Source organism: Rhyacophila brunnea, unplaced genomic scaffold, assembly GCF_057557595.1.
Source record: "Rhyacophila brunnea isolate RB1 unplaced genomic scaffold, BYU_Rbru_1.0 scaffold_2, whole genome shotgun sequence".
In the NCBI taxonomy this organism is placed as follows: Eukaryota; Metazoa; Arthropoda; class Insecta; order Trichoptera; family Rhyacophilidae; genus Rhyacophila; species Rhyacophila brunnea.
Window position 1 is genome coordinate 46,145,932 of NW_028232859.1, and position 20,848 is coordinate 46,166,779.

General features: G+C 31.2%; 1 protein-coding gene across 1 annotated transcript in view; it reads left to right on the forward strand.

The window, feature by feature from the left end:
• The window catches only part of Corin (corin serine peptidase), a 65,995-nt gene that overhangs the window by 1,124 nt on the left and 44,023 nt on the right, over window positions 1-20,848 (forward strand). Inside the window, exons 2-4 of the mRNA XM_085947310.1 lie at window positions 1,381-1,536; window positions 4,784-4,963; window positions 6,719-6,851. Of these exons, the coding sequence (XP_085803436.1) occupies window positions 1,381-1,536; window positions 4,784-4,963; window positions 6,719-6,851 (469 nt within the window). The remainder of the gene's footprint in view (window positions 1-1,380; window positions 1,537-4,783; window positions 4,964-6,718; window positions 6,852-20,848) is intronic.

A 20,848-nucleotide genomic window follows, 5' to 3' on the forward strand; every position in this document is an offset into this window, starting at 1 on the left:
TTTTTCAGTGACATTTATTTGTTTTCGTTGAATTAAGAATACATATTACAGACGGTGCTGGTGAGTTTTTTTAAATTTCATTAAGCCCTGCCTTTACCAAACCATAATCGATAAAAAATATTCTTCTATCTAATGGCATAATTTGAGATATTTTATAGATAAATCAACATTTTTTGACAATTATCTACAATAGCTTGAATTAGGCAGGGTTTAATTAAATTTTAAAAACTTACAAACACTATCTACACATAGTAATATTAGTCCAATGAAAACAAATACGTTTGACTGACAAAATGTAGTGTGTACCATTTATGTCGGATCTTAATAGCCTACCTCCACCCTTCGTCACTGTTATCTATAATCTATAATTTTATTATAGATAAGGTATAATCTTTTTGAAGTGAAAGTATTTTATGGATGGTACAGAAAAAATTTAAATCTGGCTGATATATTGATATAATTGTTATGAACATACTACACAAACGTGAAGTTCGATAGTTTTAACAGAAAATTTGACGTAGTTTTAAGCGACGTCGAAAATGATGCAATAGGCTTCATTTAAGAGCAGTCTGACTTAACAATAATTAAATCTACCCTATGCAATTCGTGCGCAGTAGAGGAAATCTCAATCTGCGCATTTTCAAGGTTAAATTGTTCCGCTTAAGAATACTTCTGATTTTAATTGTATAAGCTTGGGTGCCTAACTAAATAAATAACACATACTTATGTAGCTATATAATATATTATAATTTATATATATAATACGATATATTTATTTATTCATTATTATTATCTATTGGCCAATGCGCTATTATACATAATAAAATTCAATACAAAATTATAAACAGCAAGAAAACCATTTAATTATTTCACCACCTAGATACATTAAAAACGTTTCGCTTCTATAGCGTGTGCCCTTAACACACTCGTTTTTGTAGATATTTATTTTAAACCTATTTTTTTCGCTCTATCCTATGACGTAACTAACTCTGTAAAATATTGTGTATATTTCATTTTTACTCCACCTTATATTCTTCTTTATACATTATATTATAATTGAATATTTTTTAACTCTCTACAGTTTTGAATACTTAATTGGACTGATATTTTCTTTTTAAATTAAAATATTATTTTCAATTCGTAAAATTCAATTATCCAATAATGCTTTGTTTGAAACTATATCATTTGAAACCATAGAAAAAACGTGAAATTGTTGTATTGTTCTAAATTCAAATGTTTTTATTTAATTATAAATCATGAGTGGAGACTACCTTTTCCTTATTTAAATTAATCCATTAAAATAACAACGGTAGACAAAAGAGAAGGAAAAATTGAAAAATAACATATCAGCAGAAAAGTGATGCCGCGAAAAAAATTCAGATCATTCGTGACATGCGGCGGTCGTCCAACCCTTACGTGACGCAGGGCCCGCAGAAGTTCCGCTTCGTCCAGGTCCTCGTGAACGCCGTGGCGCTGATGGCGATTGCTGGAGGACTTGCAGCCTACTTCAGAGCATATCCGGCCGTACAAATCAGTGTAAGTAAAGTTATCTGCATTATATTATATAATTTAATCTAATCCTAGATATTCTTTGCGCAGTATATTAGTCTCAACGATATTATTGTTTAATCTCACGAATGCAGTTCCCCAACCGTGACAACCGCATGTGCAAAAAAATATTTATCATTTATTTTTACTACTACCTACCAATTTTACCTTGAAGTCTAAAATATTCTATTTAGTCTCTGTACTCACAACAAATAATTGTTTTAAAATAAGAATACGAATTACCTCGTATCCGGAAATTTGTACGTAAATAGTTCATCGCAGGACACTTATTCGTGCGCCGCAGTACGTGAAACATGAGTTCGTGTAACATTTAATCAAATGAAGAGTTCTTCGTTGAACATTTCACCGTGGAGTATATTTGTACGTATGCTACAACATGTGGCGAATTTTATGAGATGTCTTTACTAGGTTAGGTTAGGTTAGGGTTAATCTAATTGGAACAGTACTATTTGCAAACTATCGCCGCATTTTGTAAGATACGAACAAAAGTATTCCATGGTGAAATGTTCAACGAAGAATTCGTCTTGTTGTTTTAATTTAATATAACGCCATTTTTTTGTAGTACTTATTTCACTTTTAATCAATAAATTAGAACCGGTTTCGTCCGCCTCAGAGGGACATTTTCAACTGAATGTCCCTCTGAGGCGGACGAAACCGGTCCTAATTTATTGCTTAAAAGTGGAATAAGTACTACCAAAAAAATGCGTTTTATTAAATTAAAACAACAATACAATGCAGTTGCACCATGAATTGACAGTTAACAAAATAAAATAAATTGAAGAATTCGTCATTTGATAAAATGTTAGAGTAAAGATAAAGCGCACGAATAAGTGTCCCACGATGAACTGCATACATACAACTTACATGTAACCGAATTACCGATTACAAATAATTATTACTTAACATGTGAAAACACTAAATACATGGATACGAGAACAGAAAAAGGTTAGCGATACAATTATCGAAACATCTTATAAAAGCCTCAAATGGAAATGGAGAGAATATCATATAGCTTTAAAAAGCCCCGATCGTTTGACAAATCTCATCATCTAATGATACTCATGATGTAAAATCTTTCCAAATTGTTGACCAAAAAGTAACTATATCGACTAATCAATTCAAAAATAGACGAAGTTCTACAGAAGTAAGTAGTATAAGATGGTAAAGTATATAATCAACTTATGTCTTCATGCAAAAGTATCTTATATGTTATATAAGTATATAAGTAAGTAGTAAAAATCGAATCTCATGCTGTTATTGATGATGATAATATTATATTATATAAAATACTTTATTTCTTTGAAGTGTCTTTCATTTTATTCCGAATATTTGATTACATCTCATCAACATGAATGTTAGTATTATTAATAATATATCAACGTAAATGTGAATGTTTTGGTGTATATGTAATTAAAAAACATATATAAGTTAATATATGGTTATATCAATTTTTCTTGAAATCTAAATGAAGGGTTATTTTAAAATACTACCTACCTCATTTACAGAATTATAAATATAGTTATGTAGAATTTAAAATCGCATATTCAACTTAACTATTGATACATGTGTGTTAGGTAGGTACTTCAATCCTCAACACATCAATTTTTCAATTCATAAACTTCATATGAATGTTTTAAAATGTAAAATAATATCATACATCACTACGTTTGATGGAAATAAAAGTCTTCATGGCAAAAATATTATCCATAAACCAAAGAAGATCTTTACTTTTTATAGGAACCCACGAAAAAGTCAGATCACCGCTTCACATGTTTTACGTTAACGGTGTCCACTTCAAAATAAAATATCTTACTTGAATATGTTACTATAAAAACTAATAACGTGTCTCCCAAAGTCGTGAATTAATACTACTATACTTGTAAGATACAATTTATAATAGATAATAATATTAATATAATTCATACCAATGGCGAAGTCTCATAAAAAATATCTAACGTTATAATATAAAATAGTTTTTAATTATGATTGTTATACATCATTTTTTTACAATTAGAAAAAAATACCAAGTGGCAGTGCCACCTATTAACGTACTTGTAAATGCGCTCAAGTATGCTATTTTTATATAGTAATCAAAGTAATATAATATGTATACCATGTTCGATCATAATATGGCCTCCGCAGAGAGGAGGTTGAATTAACAGTTTTTTTTGTTTTTAAAAAAAATGGATATTTACCACTTGCTCAGCCTATCAGGTCCATACTCTAATTCCAAACACACATTGAAAAATAACATGTGAATATCTTCCCACTATATTAGATATAAGTGTAATCGTTCGGCCATTGTGAGCGTAACAATCAATATAGGGTTACAGTATTCATAGATAAAGAACGCCTCGATTAGATTACCAATATAGATCAGTAGGTATCTATTTCAATATATCCGGTGTATTTTACGTGAGTTTCATTGGTGTTTTTTCTAGTTTTTTAATAGTTTTTTTATTTTATTCATTAATTAACATAAAATAAAAATACAGCGCGCATGTAACAAAGGTATTATATTTGTGCGACCGCGCAAGAAAGACGCAAACTCTTTCGCATTAAAATTCACTTGCGTCAGAGAGGACAGTTTATTATTAGCTATGCATACTTTTGGCAGACAGATAAAGAGAGAGTGTGTGTGCTGTGCTGTGTTGCAGTATATTACAGACAGACAGATAAATCTAGACTCTAGATTAGACTCTTTCATGGTGGGCGGTAAGGATTTTAAAAACATTTTCATTGAATGTAATTTCATCAGACTGCATGTTTCTATGTATGCAAAGTATAAATGAAAAGATAGATTTAATTACAGTAAGTTGTTTTATAAAAATTTATTCTGCCAAACTTAGCGAAAGTCTGACATAAAGTATTTGGTAAGTAATTATTATTATTTGCTTTAACTTGTCTTGCTGTAACTCTGCTTTTTAAATTTTATAAAGTAAAGTTACTTCCTTACTTTATAAACCACCATTACTGTGGAACCAGTGGGCGGTTAGAAAATTTTACTACTAACAGAGATACAAAAGTGGACGGTAAATATAAAAAGGTTGACTACCTTTGTTCTAGAGCATCAACGAGTATCTCATCTCTCAAATAGGTGGCCGCAAGTAGTTTGCAAGATGATTGTTTAATATTAGTGACAATATTCCCACCTACAAAATAATGATTATGATAATATTAGTGACCTGACATCTTTATTTTCACCATGCAGCAGGTCGTGAACAGGACGATTACTACTAGCACAGTGCTAACGACGGCTCCGCTTCCTCGGAACCCTGCCCCAGGAGTCTGCTTGCCAGTTATCGTCAGCTTTTGCCAATTCCACAGGGTGCCGTATAATTTCACCATCTTCCCGAACTACATCGGACACTTTGGACAGAGAGAAGCTCAAAATGTAAGTGTATTTTTACTTTCACACATTTACCTAATAATATGAACTGTATCTTCATCATAATATTATGGATTATTTTCATGGTTCATTCCAAAATAAAAATCTCAAATATTTATAGTCTTATACATCATAACATTAATTTCTTTTATTTTGTTAACTATCAATTCATGGTGGAACTGCATTGTATTGTTGTTTTTATTTAATAAAACGCAATTTTTTTGTAGTACTTATTCCACTTTTAATCAATAGATTAGGACCGGTTTCGTCCGCCTCAGAGGGACAAAAAAATGCGTTTTATTAAATAAAAACAACAAAAATCATAACATATTTGGCAGTAGATAAAGGTGGAGGAGAGAAGAGTCGTTGTTGCTGAAAAATTATGGTTTACTACGTCAAGCGAAAGACTCGTGACAATAGTTGTCGTCACGTGATGGACTCAATGAGCTGAGTGAGGATTCATGCATTTCCCTTCAAATTTATACAAATGCGGTACATATATTACAAGATATATTGTTGCAAATCAAAACATTCCCTACTGATACTGTTATGATTGAGGAAATGCTGACGATTATTATCGCTCTATTATTTTGTTTTAACAACAAAACATAGACATAAAGTGTGTTACTCATTTAATGCTGAGTGGTATGATTGCTATACATATGTCATAATAAATTCGTAAATTCAATTTATTTATTGCAACTCTCAGAATTTTAAGAAAAGGGCCTAAACCAGTCTCACAAAGGGACATTATTTTTAAATCGATACAACTATCTTAAAGGGCTCATCTAACATTGGCCAAAGTAAACCTCTTTTATACGTCTAAAATTTAGTAATTTTTGTATAGAATCATTTTAAATCAAGATATGAATTTTGACGATTATGAGATAATTTTTTGTAAAGATTCGTTGGGCATTATTCATTCATAATAAAATGTATCTAATTTAGTATGAAAGAAAATGATGAGCGCATTGCAAAATATTTGTCAATGTTGGGACATATGTTGAGGTTATTCACTGCATCGTTTTGTGTCAGTACAATTTTGACATTCAAAGTAATTAATATTATGATAAGCCTACGAAGAAGTTTCTCGTTTGGAGTATCGCTCAGTGATAAAACCAATAAAAGAATAAAGTTTAGCAAGATCTGAGAAAAATGCGGGTAGGTATAGTAACATAATATCGACATAATATAAATCTAATGGTCTCAGTCGATAATGAAATACTCGTCACAAAAACAGTTGCTATAAAGTTACGTTAACTTAACTTATCATAATATTATATTAGATCGATATCAAATCTTTCAATCAACCAGTTCACAGATAATCAATCGTATAATTGTTTATCGCATACTGCGTTTGTCCGCAATAGACATAAAACTACCAAAATAATAAAACCACACTGTCAAGTAACATTAACAATAAACAACCATAAAACAGTTCTGTGTTTATTAATCAAATATGTATCCATATTATAAAAAAAAAATCTGTAGTTGGATTTAAAATATAATTATATTAACAACTACCACATAATTAACGTCCCATAAGTCTGGACAAGTTACTTTTTTCGGTTATCCATCGTTTACCTCACTCGAACGTGTACTCGCCGCTAATGACGCATAGTTCTAATAAATTTATCGAATAGCTCATAACCGAACGTCGTAAAAATTATCTGTTAAGATATTTCCAAAACATAGTGAGCCAACGTGGACTAGAAATGGAATTTGATATTTTTTATAATGTGTATTTTTTTTGTTTACTAGGAATTGGAAGTATATGACGCCGTTGTAGATGTGAGATGCTATGAGTTGGCCGCCCTTTTCCTGTGCTCAGTGTTCGTGCCTAAATGCGGGCCTGTGGGGCACATGGTTCGACCCTGCAGAAGTTTATGCTATGGTGAGTCAATAATATTTGATGTTATTCTAATACAATACGTTAACAATAAAAATATAATCGATTCAAAATTTTAACAACACATTTATAAAAATCTAATTTCCATAGATCAGTAGTTGGCGATCTACATAGGTTCACTGAAGAACCACATTTTACCACAAAATGGCACTTTTAATTGAGTGTGAAAATACATTAAAAATAATCATAAAATAAAGCTTTATACTCTAAGATTGTATGTGAATTAGCAATTATACATTTTCTTAAATTCTACAATTTTTCTATCAATAGTTTGTAAACACATTTATTGTTAATTCTATAATATTAAAATATTTATATTAATAGCTATTTCGGCCTATGAACCCATGCACAGAATATGAGAAGATAAATCAAAGAAGATACGAAAGAAGACATGCTCTTATGATTTTAAATTATTATCTATCAACGATAAGATAGGGGAAAAAATATTAATAGGTACATTGTTAGAGTCAAAGATGGATCCATTGACTAATGAAGGCGTCCGCCAGTCTCTCACAGTCCTTAATGTTTAACTGTTTTGATTTATCGGTAAAACACATAATCAATTTTATCAGATAATATTTTTAGAATAAGTATTCCACACATTTTTTTTTTTAATTTCTAGAAAAAATTTACTTTTTGTTTAAAATATGAAAAATTTAATTATTATAAATTAATAAGTAGCTAATATTAACTTTCAATAATTAAATTGTTATTTTATTTAAGTGGGCTGGAGTATTTACGTAGTACGGATGAAGTATTTCTAGCATATATTTTATTTGTTCTTGAAGTGGCAACATACCTACACTCCTGTCCATCGAACAATTCGTAAAATCTACAAATATTTACAATTTCTGTAAATGCGTGCGAATTATTCATTTATTTTCGTTTTGTGTTTGCGTAGATAATCGTTATTTTCTCGGTACAATTTTTTTCCCGAAACTATTTATATATATTTTACTTGAGTTATGTTTATTCGCAAAACGTAATTATTTGATACACGCACTCACTTTCGTTTCAATTTCGATAACAATGATACCAACTATTTATCGTTGTGCACTTTTTCTCAAATTTTATTAAAAAACCGGCTTACTAATGGATAAACTTAATTAAAATATTAAATATTATAATACATTAGGTAAAATATCATAAACATCCCTTTTTATTATATAGGTATACGTAAAAAGTATTGTATAATATAAGCTTTCAAGATAAAATATATAATGTAAACAGAATAAGGTATATATATATATACAAAATATAGGTAACGTAAACTCTGGAATTAATGCACATAATACGCACAGTATATTTGTGCATAAATTGTATTTCCAAAGCAGTAAGTTGTTTTGTTTTTTACCGCGTTTTCCTCTTCACATCTCTGTTTGTTTACTTTAAATTTCCATTGGAAGTGTATTGTTGTTTTTCCCATCATTGTAATTTCCCCCAATGTTTTCCTATGGTTTACAGATAATTTAAGATAATAATATATTGGAATATCATATTATATTATGTGGAAACAATAAACCAATAACAAAACGAATAGCTACGATGTTCGGTGTGGTTTACGAGTTTTGATTAGGGATTACAATACCGGTATTCCAATATTATTAACAATACCTAAATACCGGTTTTAAATATCCAAAATACCGGTATTTTTGTTATTAAATAACGCAGCCACGTTTATTTTTTTTAAATGAATTTAATGTTATTTTTCATTAGTTTTTACATTGCTGCCGATTGAATTATGTGCAAATGCAAATATTACGAGTGCAGACACTACTTAGAACTTTTAATTTACGAATTTATCAATTGGTTTTTAAAAAAATGTGGATACAAAAGAAACGGACTGACATTTCAGATGTTAATGAAGATACAATACTTGCACAGCTTGAAATAACATTTTATGGACTTCTAAGTTATGTTTAATTAAACAGCTGTTCTTATATTATCGTTTATACCTACATATTTTCAAAATTTAACAGAATATAATGTAAGTACTTAGATTCTTTTCTTATATAATATCAATATTTTAAAGATAATGTCAGATGATTATTTATTGATTGTAATTAATTATATTTATTTTTTCTTTATACCTATTTTAACTACTACTGGTATTAATAACGGTATTCAATAAGAAATACCGGTTTTCATATGTTTAATCAATGTTGCAATCTCTAGTTCTGATTACACAATATTTATTGAAAAACGGTGTTTCTCTAGCAAAGTGATCCGGAAAGTTTATACATGTAAAACTACGTATCTTAACAAGAGCGGTGCTAGTAAAGTGACTGCCGGAACACAGGTAATTGGGCCGGTTTTCTTCCACCAGTCTCGCCGACCTTGACGCTCCGACTGGCTGCAATCTATTTGCTACCAGTGCTCTTTTTTCTACATATTGGTATAATTATTATTCTAATGAAACACGTTTTTACTTTCCTTGTCGAATACAATGACGTAGGTACTCAGTTCTACTTTAATGTGAATGGTGCTCCTATCAGACACAAAATACTAAGCATGCAATTTGATAGAATTTATTGAAAAGTTATATTTTAAAGTGTTAAACGTATCAAAAATATTTAAAAATATATATTTTTTTTATTTTAAGTGAAAGAAGAACTTATAATAAAAAAAAAATTGTATTATTACATATTATTTTTTACTTATGTTTATCATTACAATTTAGCTTATTTAGTTTTCTCTAACACAGTGAAAATATTTTTTTGAATAATTCGCAGTTTTAATGTAATTTATATTTATTTTCAAAAACATCAATTTTTCAACAAAAATCGAATTTCACTATTATTACCATACCGAAATTAGATTAGAAATATAGTGCTAGAAATGGACAAAAGTGACAATATTTCTAACACTTTATTTATTTGAAAATAGAATGCTCATTTTGTAGACAAATATATACATTAGAATTCGGAATGGTTCGTTTGGAGATGTTATAAACTGTTTGCCTGCCGACACTGAAGTACGAGTAAAACTTTTTCCTAACCCTATTTGTTTCTCTATGAAACAGAGGTCAACACTTCATTATATTTGCACCAGAAAGATAACTGGGTTATTCCAAAATAACTTTTTTAATTGAAGCAGATTTTAGTTTCGTCCATCATTTCTATATTTAGACATGAACATTAGTAGGTTCCTAATATCTTAGAATTTTCTATGATATGCCTTTCAAATAAAGTCACATGCGTATTTTTGGTATATTCAGTTTTATTCGACTACTAAACGCTTCAAAATTACCGTTTTAATTTTGATATCATTTTATATCATTTGATTTTCCCTTTTTAACGTAGACCTAAGTGGTGACATTTTCTTATCAAAGCTTGTACTGATGAACCTGATGTGTCAAATTTGCCACGTCATTATATTTAACGGCAAGATGACTAATTCATTTATTTGAATAAAAATTGCTTCATAATAATACGGATAATCATAAATTAGTTTATAAGTAAATTATATTAGAACTAAATAGAGCACTGTTGCAAAGCCTACATATCCTTTATAACCACCTAACCTTGCCTAATAGCATATCCAATTTAAGATTTTATATACAAAACCATAATTTTATAGAATAAATGGTAAATAATATAATTATAAATAATCGTGGATAATAGTTATTGTATAAGATAATCGCAGAATTATATTTTACACATTTTATCATAATTACATCTTTGTACACTCACTGTCAACCAAGCACCTTAGTGGTAATTTTTCTGTAAACTAATGTACATTAAATTTCATTTAAAGAGAAATTATACCAAGGTTGACTGGATTGGAGACTGTTTGGAAAACTCAATATATTTTGGGCACTCGTTCTCGTGAAACGACTGAACCACTTCATGGTTAAAAGAATGATGAACAATGTATCATTATAAAAATTGAATATGTATTTTCCATTGTCAAGATTTGTGTGATTCGTCGATAAATCGACTAGTAATATACTTTTTATACGGATATTTCGTTTCAAACCGTCAAAGCTTAAGCCTTCAATAAAAGAGAAACAGAAGCCATAAAATATGAATTGTTTCACGATGCGTAAATATGGTTGGCCTGGATACAATCCACTATTTCACTATATTGCCGCGTTTTCACGTAGCATTTTTTATCGTTCAACTGTATACTGAATGACAGTTAGAAGTTAATTTAATAAAATTGATGAACTTGCAAATTAAGTTCGACGAAGTTAAGACCCTTTTGACTTTTGTCGAGATTCCATATTCAATCATCATTCGATACAACTGATTATCGAGAATGTTGCTTAGCTCAGTTGAACATAATAAATCATCTCGATTGGGATATAAGTCACAAATCTGGTCGCAATGTTTCAACTTTCTTCCGTGCGCATAGGTGAAACTATGTCGGGACAATAACGCAACGCGGCTAGTTGAAATGAATGAAAAAGCAGCACCTGTACATGTGCTGGTGTGACATTTTGGTATTATATCTGCGCCTCATGTTGGAAAAATCTCTTGCTTGCGACAACTAAGACACCATTGTATCGAGCGGCTGCATTTACACATGAATGAATGGGCGTATTCAGACACACGTATGTCGCGTTCATTTATATTATGTATATGAAGTGTCCAGAGATATCGGTATCCAAACACCAGTGTCTCGTGTAAAACGGCTCTAAGTCTGTCCAGCTGTTTTTTTTTTTTCAAACTAAAATATCGCATTCGAGTTACATTAAATTACTGTGTTTTGTAAATACCAACAAAATCACATCGACATATTCGGCATGTTGCAGTCACAAAGAGTTTAGATGTGTTGCCCTTCAGAGTAACCTATATGATAATAATTCCCGCAATAATCGGCACGTAAAACTTGTTTATTTAACCTAATGCCACCATTTTTAAGACTATTTTGATTCAACTTAAATCGATAGGTGGAGACATTTATGATTTTTATTCAACATTCAACAGACAGTTGAATGACAAAAAGCACCACGTGGGAACGCGACATATTAATTAATATCACTACAAAATTGCTACCTTTTTTACGGGAGTGCTTCAAGAGTAAAGAATGCGAAGAGAATAACCGGCTTCTGTCAAAACTTTTCATTGGTGGTTCACAAATAATTTGTCAGCGGCAAACCATATTTCGTCGCAGCATGCCGCCACGCGACTTTCACGCCAGAGGGGTGCAAATAACCGGGCTCAACAGAGATTATACAACGATAAATATCAGTCCAATATGAAAAATCTTATTTTTTTTTTAATTCAATGGCTCCATTGAGGTTCACGACGCACACATTATTCATATGGATCTGGCTTCGCGAACCTGTGGCATGTGTGCCGGAGGTGGCATTTATCAAAATTTAGTTGCCACGTGAACAATTTGGTAATTATTTTTTTTTCAATTTTTTTTTTAACATATTGTGAACATTACAAATTATAAGTTTAATACGTTCACAATATGACTCTTAGAAACAAAGATATATAAATATAACAGTATTACATAAAAAAGAGATAGATCAGTAGATAAATTAGTACAAAGAAGTACACCGGATGAGTTAACCAGACCCTATTTTAAGAATTTATAAAACAACGTCCACCTTAACTCATTCTCACGTAGGTGGAATATGTCAACACCCGAAGCAATTCCGTTGAACATAGTTATCGCCCTCCCAGTTGGCATTACCAGTGGCAAGTTGGGTTATTTATTTTGTTGGGTTATTTATTTATTTGTTTTATTATTTATTATTTAGTATTTCCAGACTCTTCGTTTATATCTCATCTTTCCGTCCACCAATATATTTTTAAGCTGGCAACACTCCTCCTGACATTAAATGTCAATGGCAGTGTATCCAACAAATTTTATTAAAATTGAAGGTTATGTTTTTAATTGGTTACAATAATTATTAGATTCAGCTGATGTTCGCCTTAGCAAGTGTCAGTGAAAACAAGTGCATCCGTTTTATTTAATTTAATGAATTTTATTTAACATGGCTAGTGGAAATATAAAAAAAAAACATTATTTTTAGAATCAAGCAGCAGAGACTTTCTAAGTTAGTTGACTGATGCGTATGGCATGATTAACGAAGGCAATAAAGCAGTATGTATTTTGTATTCTGGGAAAGTTGTATGTAAAACGATATTACGAGACGAATTATAAATCACTCCTTGATAAAATCAAGGACGAACAAAAAGTATTTATTGATCGGGGAATTAAACACACACATATTCAATCAAAATCCCTAATGAAATTTATCTGCAGTCATTCAAATATAATAGCTGCTTGTTATTTTTCCTCAAACGTAATCGCCAAAAATGAAAAACCGTTCAGTGATGGGGAATATAATATAGAAGAGGCGTGGTTAAAATGCTCCCACGATCTCTGAAATTTTTGAAAACAAGGGAGGAATTATTCAAATAATAAAAGATATGCCTTTGGCTAGAAACACGGTAAAAGATAAAATCTCAAGAACTCAATTGTAATTTTAAACTTTTCAATAGTATTCTTAAAAACTTTTTTTTTATGAAAAATTAAATTTTGGAGCGCGTACGTAAAAAGGTTCGCCAACTCTGGTGTAGATCAATCAAATCAAAAGAACATTTCTAAAAAATGTCTTCGAGTCTAAGAAATTAATGAGAATGATAAAAGTTCGGTACTTTTCGGTTATACGGAATACAGCGGAAAACACATTTTGAAAATAGCCGATAAACTGGATTATTTGTTAGGTTAACCTAACCTAACCTAACCCAACCTAACCTAACCTAAACTAACCCAAACTAACAAATAATCCAGTATATCGGGTATTTTCAAAATGCGTTTTCCGCTGTATTCCGTATAACCGAACAGTACCAAAAGTTCTTATGCAAACAGAAATCTTCTCTCTTTGAATCGACTACGATCTCAATATAAGCTAAATCAATAAACTTCTTAAATTTGGAACACCTCAAAAATATTACTTAGAAAACATTGGTTGAAAAAAATATAATTGGGTACATTATATTTTAAACGTCTCTATTTAAATTGAATTTAAAAAATAGTTTAATTAAAATTTATTAAAACAAAAATTCAGAGATATTCAACATAAATAATTACCTATTGTTAATATCTTGATTCACAAAACAAAATCTGGTTGCCAAGATATTTTTTCAAAATCCCACACCACAATTATTTATAACTTTCCGTCAATCTGTCACAAATTAATTGTACTTAATGTCATTTAATACTTTCTATATACCTCCTCGATATGATAATACTCCACTGCAAGCATCTGCCAAACTATTATTACGACAGTATCCTATAATTTGTCTTCTTTCACGACCCGATTAAAATAAATGAGTCCTTTATTTTTGCGTGCCTATTTGTTTATTTCTCAAAATTTACGTGTGTGTGTTTTTCTCACGTATTACAGACAGACAGATATATAGATATATAGATGAATCAAGACATAAATGAAATAAAATTAATATTTACTTGAGACCAATAATTAATCTACGGCCAAACCGATGATTGTTATTTTAATTATTAATGAAGCACATTATAATATTGTGGCTTCTTTTTGTTACGGTTTCTTGATAAACAATATTTGTGACGCTACTGTCGCTTGAACATTTATAAGAACATATTTTACCAAGTGACTTCACTCTTAAGATCCCCCCAGCTAGCAGGGCCCTTGTTAGAAGTTAATGCTTATTGGAAAACATAAACATGAGAAGATTTATATGTCTTTGTACGATGCCGAAATATTTAATCCCTTATAACAGCGTTTCTCAAACTTTACATGGCCGCAGTATGGTGTTTTGGTGTCATTTTTCTGCCTATTTTTTCTGATGCATCGCACATGCAGCATCCAACCCAACTTAAAGCAAAAAGCAATATACCGGATAACCATGCTCTTTTAAGTTAAACCAAAAGCGGGTACACGGTTAACCGACCAAATTCTCATTGGTCTTTGTACGAACAAAACAATATAACTATGCAAAGGGAAACATAAACAACTACGCAAGTTTGACAAGACAAAATATAAAATATTAGCTACTTACTAAATCTGCTAAGTACCCTACAATTAACTGATCATCTTAATTGCTGAAAGTTTAGCATAGTGACCACAAATAAAATACATTTGGAATTCAAATCTAATTTCCCAAAATTTTAACTACATCCAAAATATTTTTTTAATTCGGTTTGAAACGGTTAGTTATTTGTAAAAAACAACGATTAGTGGGTAGTATTTATTCCCCGGTAAATGGATGCTTTAATTGTACAGGTATTTGATTCAAAATGTAATTCAGGCGGGAAGCTAAGTTTTGATTTTTGCACAAAGAATCGGCTATACTATATAGTCTATACCTACTTATTGCATTTTTGGTTTCTATTGTTTAACTTTTAAAAAAATGCTTTTAGACTTTTTATGTTAGATATATTATAAGATCCTTTGACAAACTCAAACGTACATATTATTATAACGTAGGTAGCACAAAATGAGAAGCGCTGTTTTATGCACCCCTGCTACCTCGTTTTCCCGAAATGACATCGCAGCTCCGTTTGATATTTCAATGGAAAATGTATTTAAAAGTGAAAATACTCCTTTAAATTTCTCATAATATAATATAACATTTTATGTTTTCATGCATGATAGTATATCAGCAAAGGACTCTTAATATTTCTTATTAAAAGCGCTTTCTTTGATTATTTATTTACTCTTTGGAGAAGCTTATCATATCATCGTTAATAATGTAATATGTTATAATCATAGATGTATTAAAAGTATAGATAGGCAATGATTTGGCTTCCTCATACAACTGAATGAAGCATGCCTACAACAGCCGATAACTCACGAGAAATGGCGACGCGATAAAAAAAATGCAGGGCATCACGGAAGATTTACTTTGGTCAGTATAACGCAGAGGGGGGCAAACTTTTTGGATGAAGGGCCAAATTCAAGAATTCAAAATGAGCAGCGGGCCGCAAGTTAAATACCATTTTTAGATATACACTATTTATTATCACGAAAAATAAACATGACAAAAAAATAATGAGAAGAATGAAACTGTTGTACATTTTTTAACATTTTTTTTAAATTCAGGTGTTAATTTTGTAGTTGATATTCTCAAAACTGCTTGTAAATGGGTATCGGAGATATTTTATCGTAAAGAATTTTTATTGAGGTGCATGATCAAAAATGTTTGTTCACATGTATAGGTTGATCCAAAAATAACGAACATTTTTCTTTCATAATCTTTAAGTTGGTCGAATTTGTCTGAATTAAGGGCATTGTAAAATTTGGAGATTTCTTCACAACGATGCAATTCTCTTAAATCAGTATCACACTGCAGATCAGTAATCTCAAGTTGTAACTCTGTCGGTACACTATCAATATCTATTGAAAATGGAGCGCGTACTATTGCTAAACTTGTCTCAATTTTTCGGAAGTCACCAAATCTTTGTGAAAAATTGTCATTCAGACCTTTAATAATTTTACCATATTCTTCAAATTTATATTCTGTTATATTCAACTTCAAAGTTGGAAAGTGGTCCACGTTGTTATTCGATATTTGTCGAAAGAATAACTTGAGTTTTAATTGAAATCCATTCAAACTTTTTACCATATCATGGGCATATATTTTTTTTCCTTGCAATGCGGAGTTAAACGTATTTAAATGTGTCACGATGTTCAACGTAGAAAATAGTGGTTACATAGTGTGAGACGAGACGCAAGGAAGACGTACTGAGATAATACATTTACGAAACAACAAATTCTTCAAATTTTAATCTATTGTCAATATTTTTTTAAAAATTATAAAAAAGTTATTCGTAATCAGAAGTACAATTAATGATGGCGGGCCGCAAAAAAATACCCGGCGGGCCGCAGTTTGCCCCCCCCTGGTATAACGTACCCATATAATATAATGTTAACGTGGAAATTTTGCCGCAATTTGATTACCAACCTGTTTCACCATACTTTTTCACCATACTTGCCGGCTTCACCATACTTTCATATACCATGCCGCTCCTAGGTTATAATACAATATATTGTATAACAAACATTAATGTATATTCACTATAGAGTGACATCCCGAGCAGAAAATGTCTTTCCTAGAAGGCAGAGTGGATAGCGTTGAAATAATAATTTCGTATATATAATTTCGTAATAATAATGCCAATCAGTCTCATTAATAAACTTTTTTTTTGTTGAACAAATAATTCACAAGATTTGATAATACAACATTGTTATATTGGACATACATAATTTAAAAATACATCAAATAACATTATATTCCTTCTATTTCCTAACCGCTCTGCAGGACTCGAGCCTACATCCGCTGTGTTCGCGCCAATCTGCTTTACCAATTGAGCCACATGCATCATATCTAATTACGATGAAATTGACCAGAAGTTTTTATATCTTTGAATCGCTTCATAAATTGTCTTAATTTTTAACAGTTTGATTGCAATGAATTTTATGTCGTTCGGTTTCGCTACTTATTCACTTTTTTCGAGTTAATAGTAGTTAATAATAATAATAATAATACTAAGATAATATCTAATATGTTTAAAAACACGAAATATTATTCAGTTTTGTAGTCCTAAATGTGCTTATGATAGTTTTTAGTTCTTATCTCAAAATGTCGGAATGTAGAAGGTAACCGACTTTGAAACTTATACCACCTGTACATGTGCATGGATTTACTTGCAGCAACAGTGTGTAATTTAAACTATCGCGAGAATAACTGTTTACATGTTAAAGTGATGGCTGTTTCGCCAATCTCATTCTTCAAGAGTAAGCGAAACGCGATATTATCATTATTTGGTACTATTTGACAGTTCGATAAAATCGGTTAACCTCAAAATGAGTTTCTGCGCGGTGTAGTTTGTTTTTTTACCGGCAGGTTCGCTACTATCATTCTACTGCGCAGGTGCAGATATTGCTCGGTCCAATTGTCGCATGGAAATTGAGAAGATTCTGAACTATTTTGGTTCATGGGTGCAATGTTGCAATTGGCCGAGATAATACGTACTGTCAGCAATAAATCCATCCACGTGTAAATGGTGTATAATAACTACAAGTTTAGTGTTATAACCAGTGACGGCTCGTGGATATTAAATCTGGGGGTACTACGGTTGATTAAAGATAAAAAAAAAGTTTATTTGGATTATATTTTACTATTGACATCAAAATTATTAAAATAGTATACATATTATGTATTTCTATTTCTGTCTATCACCTTTTATTTGCTTTCGACAGCTGTCGCGCTAAGAGCCGCTGTAACCGTACCCAACATGATATACTGCCAGAGTGGCAATACCAGACCAAGCTCCTAGCTGTGAGCCCCGCTCCCCACGCCACTCCTTTGCTCACTCGAGCATATTACATCGAAAATGGTACTGCACAAAATCACGCGATTTTGACACGTCACTTTCTGATATTAGTATCGCAGTGTATGATAATTATTGTATTTATCGGTGCGCGGGCTAGCTTAAATAATAATGATATTTTCATATAATATACATAAATTTATGTATATTATAATATTACATTTTTCTCAATTTTTTTGGGGGTGCTGCAAATCCGCAGTACATATCGACGAGCCGCCACAGGTTATAACACAAAATTTTACTTGAATCCCTCAAGAATAGTCCAAGCTCTTTTTATACAACCACTTAACAGGTGTCTATCAGTTGATTTGACGTTTTTATTTTCAGTTGCTGCATATCAGTGAACGTATGAACGATGTCCAATATTCATAAACAAAATCACCCGTCGAGCAGCGTAAGGTGTCGGCAAAGTATTTTGTGTAATATCGCCGCAATATGTCACCGCAAATATTCAGTTTCTACATGACTCCGGTACATTTCAATTTGTTTGAACGGTCGTATGTTTTTTCATCGCGGCGGTCGCTAGTCGCAAACCAGCTACGTGTACACAATAAAAAGTGTCATGTCGTCGGAAAAACAACTCCATGCTACGTGAAAACGTTTTGAAACGAACCGATGTGATATGCATTTGAAATTGTGACATATTTATATTCACGTATTTCTGTGACAGAACAGATGACATCTTGTTTTCAAAGTGATTTTTTTTACTCGCGGACAATAATTTTATTGTAGAATAAACTTAGTGTCGTCGATTTCAAATCGTCAAATTGTTAAATTTATTCACGATTATCTCTTGATTGACCGCCAAAAATATTTTTGTTTAATTTATCAACAACTTTAAGATTAGGTACCCACCTAATACGTTAGGTCATTGTTTCCCGATAAGTTAGTAGCCAAACTTTTTAGACAATTGTAGTAAGTCTTCATCTTTTTACTTCTTTACAATGTTCGAATGTTCCCCCTTTAGTTGGAGCATAGATCCAAGAATTCCTGTCGCTCGCCTTGTAGTTATTCTAGGTCATGCCAGCATCCCATAGCTCCACCATATATACTCTAAGATAGTATTTCGCGACTTTCCAAGACACCGCAATCCGGTTGGTTTGAAGAACAGGCAAGCCAGGTTGAAGTTCCCTTCAGGCATCAGCACCACGTGGCCGAACTAGGCCCAATATAGTTTTTTCACTCGACCGTAATAAGAGGCTGCCCGGTTCGCTCTAAAGTTCCTAAAGTCACATCACCACACACCAAGTATTCATTGCAAACATTAGTAAAGTTCTTGAAGCTCAATATAGGTTGCAGTTGGTATATAAAGTAGCACAGTCAGAGTGCAAGCGTCAAATAAGTGGCATAAGAGCACAATATATTTTAGAATTGTTTTAGAATTAGAATTTTTTAAAGCGAAACTTTTGAATTGAACAATTTTGGTGCGTAGCGAAATTCAAAAGCTAACTCAAAAATGTTGAAAAATACTACGTTAAGTATTAATGAATACAACTACATAAACAAGACTTTTACGTTTTTTAAGAAAGAGTATACGTCATATAGTACCTAAATATGGCGGGAAAGTAGACAAATATACAGAATGACGAATTAGATTGATTCAATTTTTTTCAAATCAATGAGATGGAGTAATAGACAACCTCTACCTAGGCATTCTATTAATATTCAGTCAGTGTCTGAAACCGAACATACCTACATCAATATAACACTCTACTTAGAGCTCGAGTAATCCCTCACGATCGATACTTTACCACTCCAACGCTGCTTATGACCACAATAGTCAAAACACTGATCGAAAGGCAATTATTTTGAAATCAGACTCTTTAATCTTATTTTAGTCATATTAATAATATTTTGGTAAATAATCAAGAGCACCCACCAAATTTAAAGCAGTCATAAATTATCAACGAATGAAGCCTTTGATCTTGTTACCAAAACTTAGCCACAAGAAAACTTCATCGATTATTTTCATCAGCTTATTATAAAACGAAGACATCTTAAATATTGTTTTATACAAACACACCAGTGACGTACGTATTAATCAACTTATATAAGACAAAACTGTGAAAATAATCCCATATTCAAACGAAAAATTAACATATTTACAAATTAATACATCTATATAATAAGACTGAAATATTTCTAAATACTATTGTCCTTTCGATCAGCATTTTTGTTATTTACGTGTTAACGTAATTTTTTCAGTCTATTTGTTTTGTAAAACTCAAAAACTACAATACTTAAGATGAAACTTGCACATCTTCTATATTACATTAGGTATTCGTAGGTATTTACTATAGATTCATTTTGATATATCCCTTTACTGCATAGTGTCGCAAATTTGCGACATTTCAAACTATTTCGATATAGCCAATGCCATCTGTGTAAATTATCAAATAATATCCTTTTTCGATGCCTAGAAAACTGTTTTACCATAAACATCCTACTTTACCGATTTTGTTTGGACATTTCAAGAAATAAAGCATTTCTGCATTATAGTCTCTATATTTCTGCTTTGACAGTTGACGAATTCGTATGTGCGCGAAACTCCGCATTTGTAAATAAATAAAAATGTACAGAAGATTGAAATTGGTTGAATAAAAATATCTACACATCAAATAAGGTGTGTACTGTTTGGTTTTGTA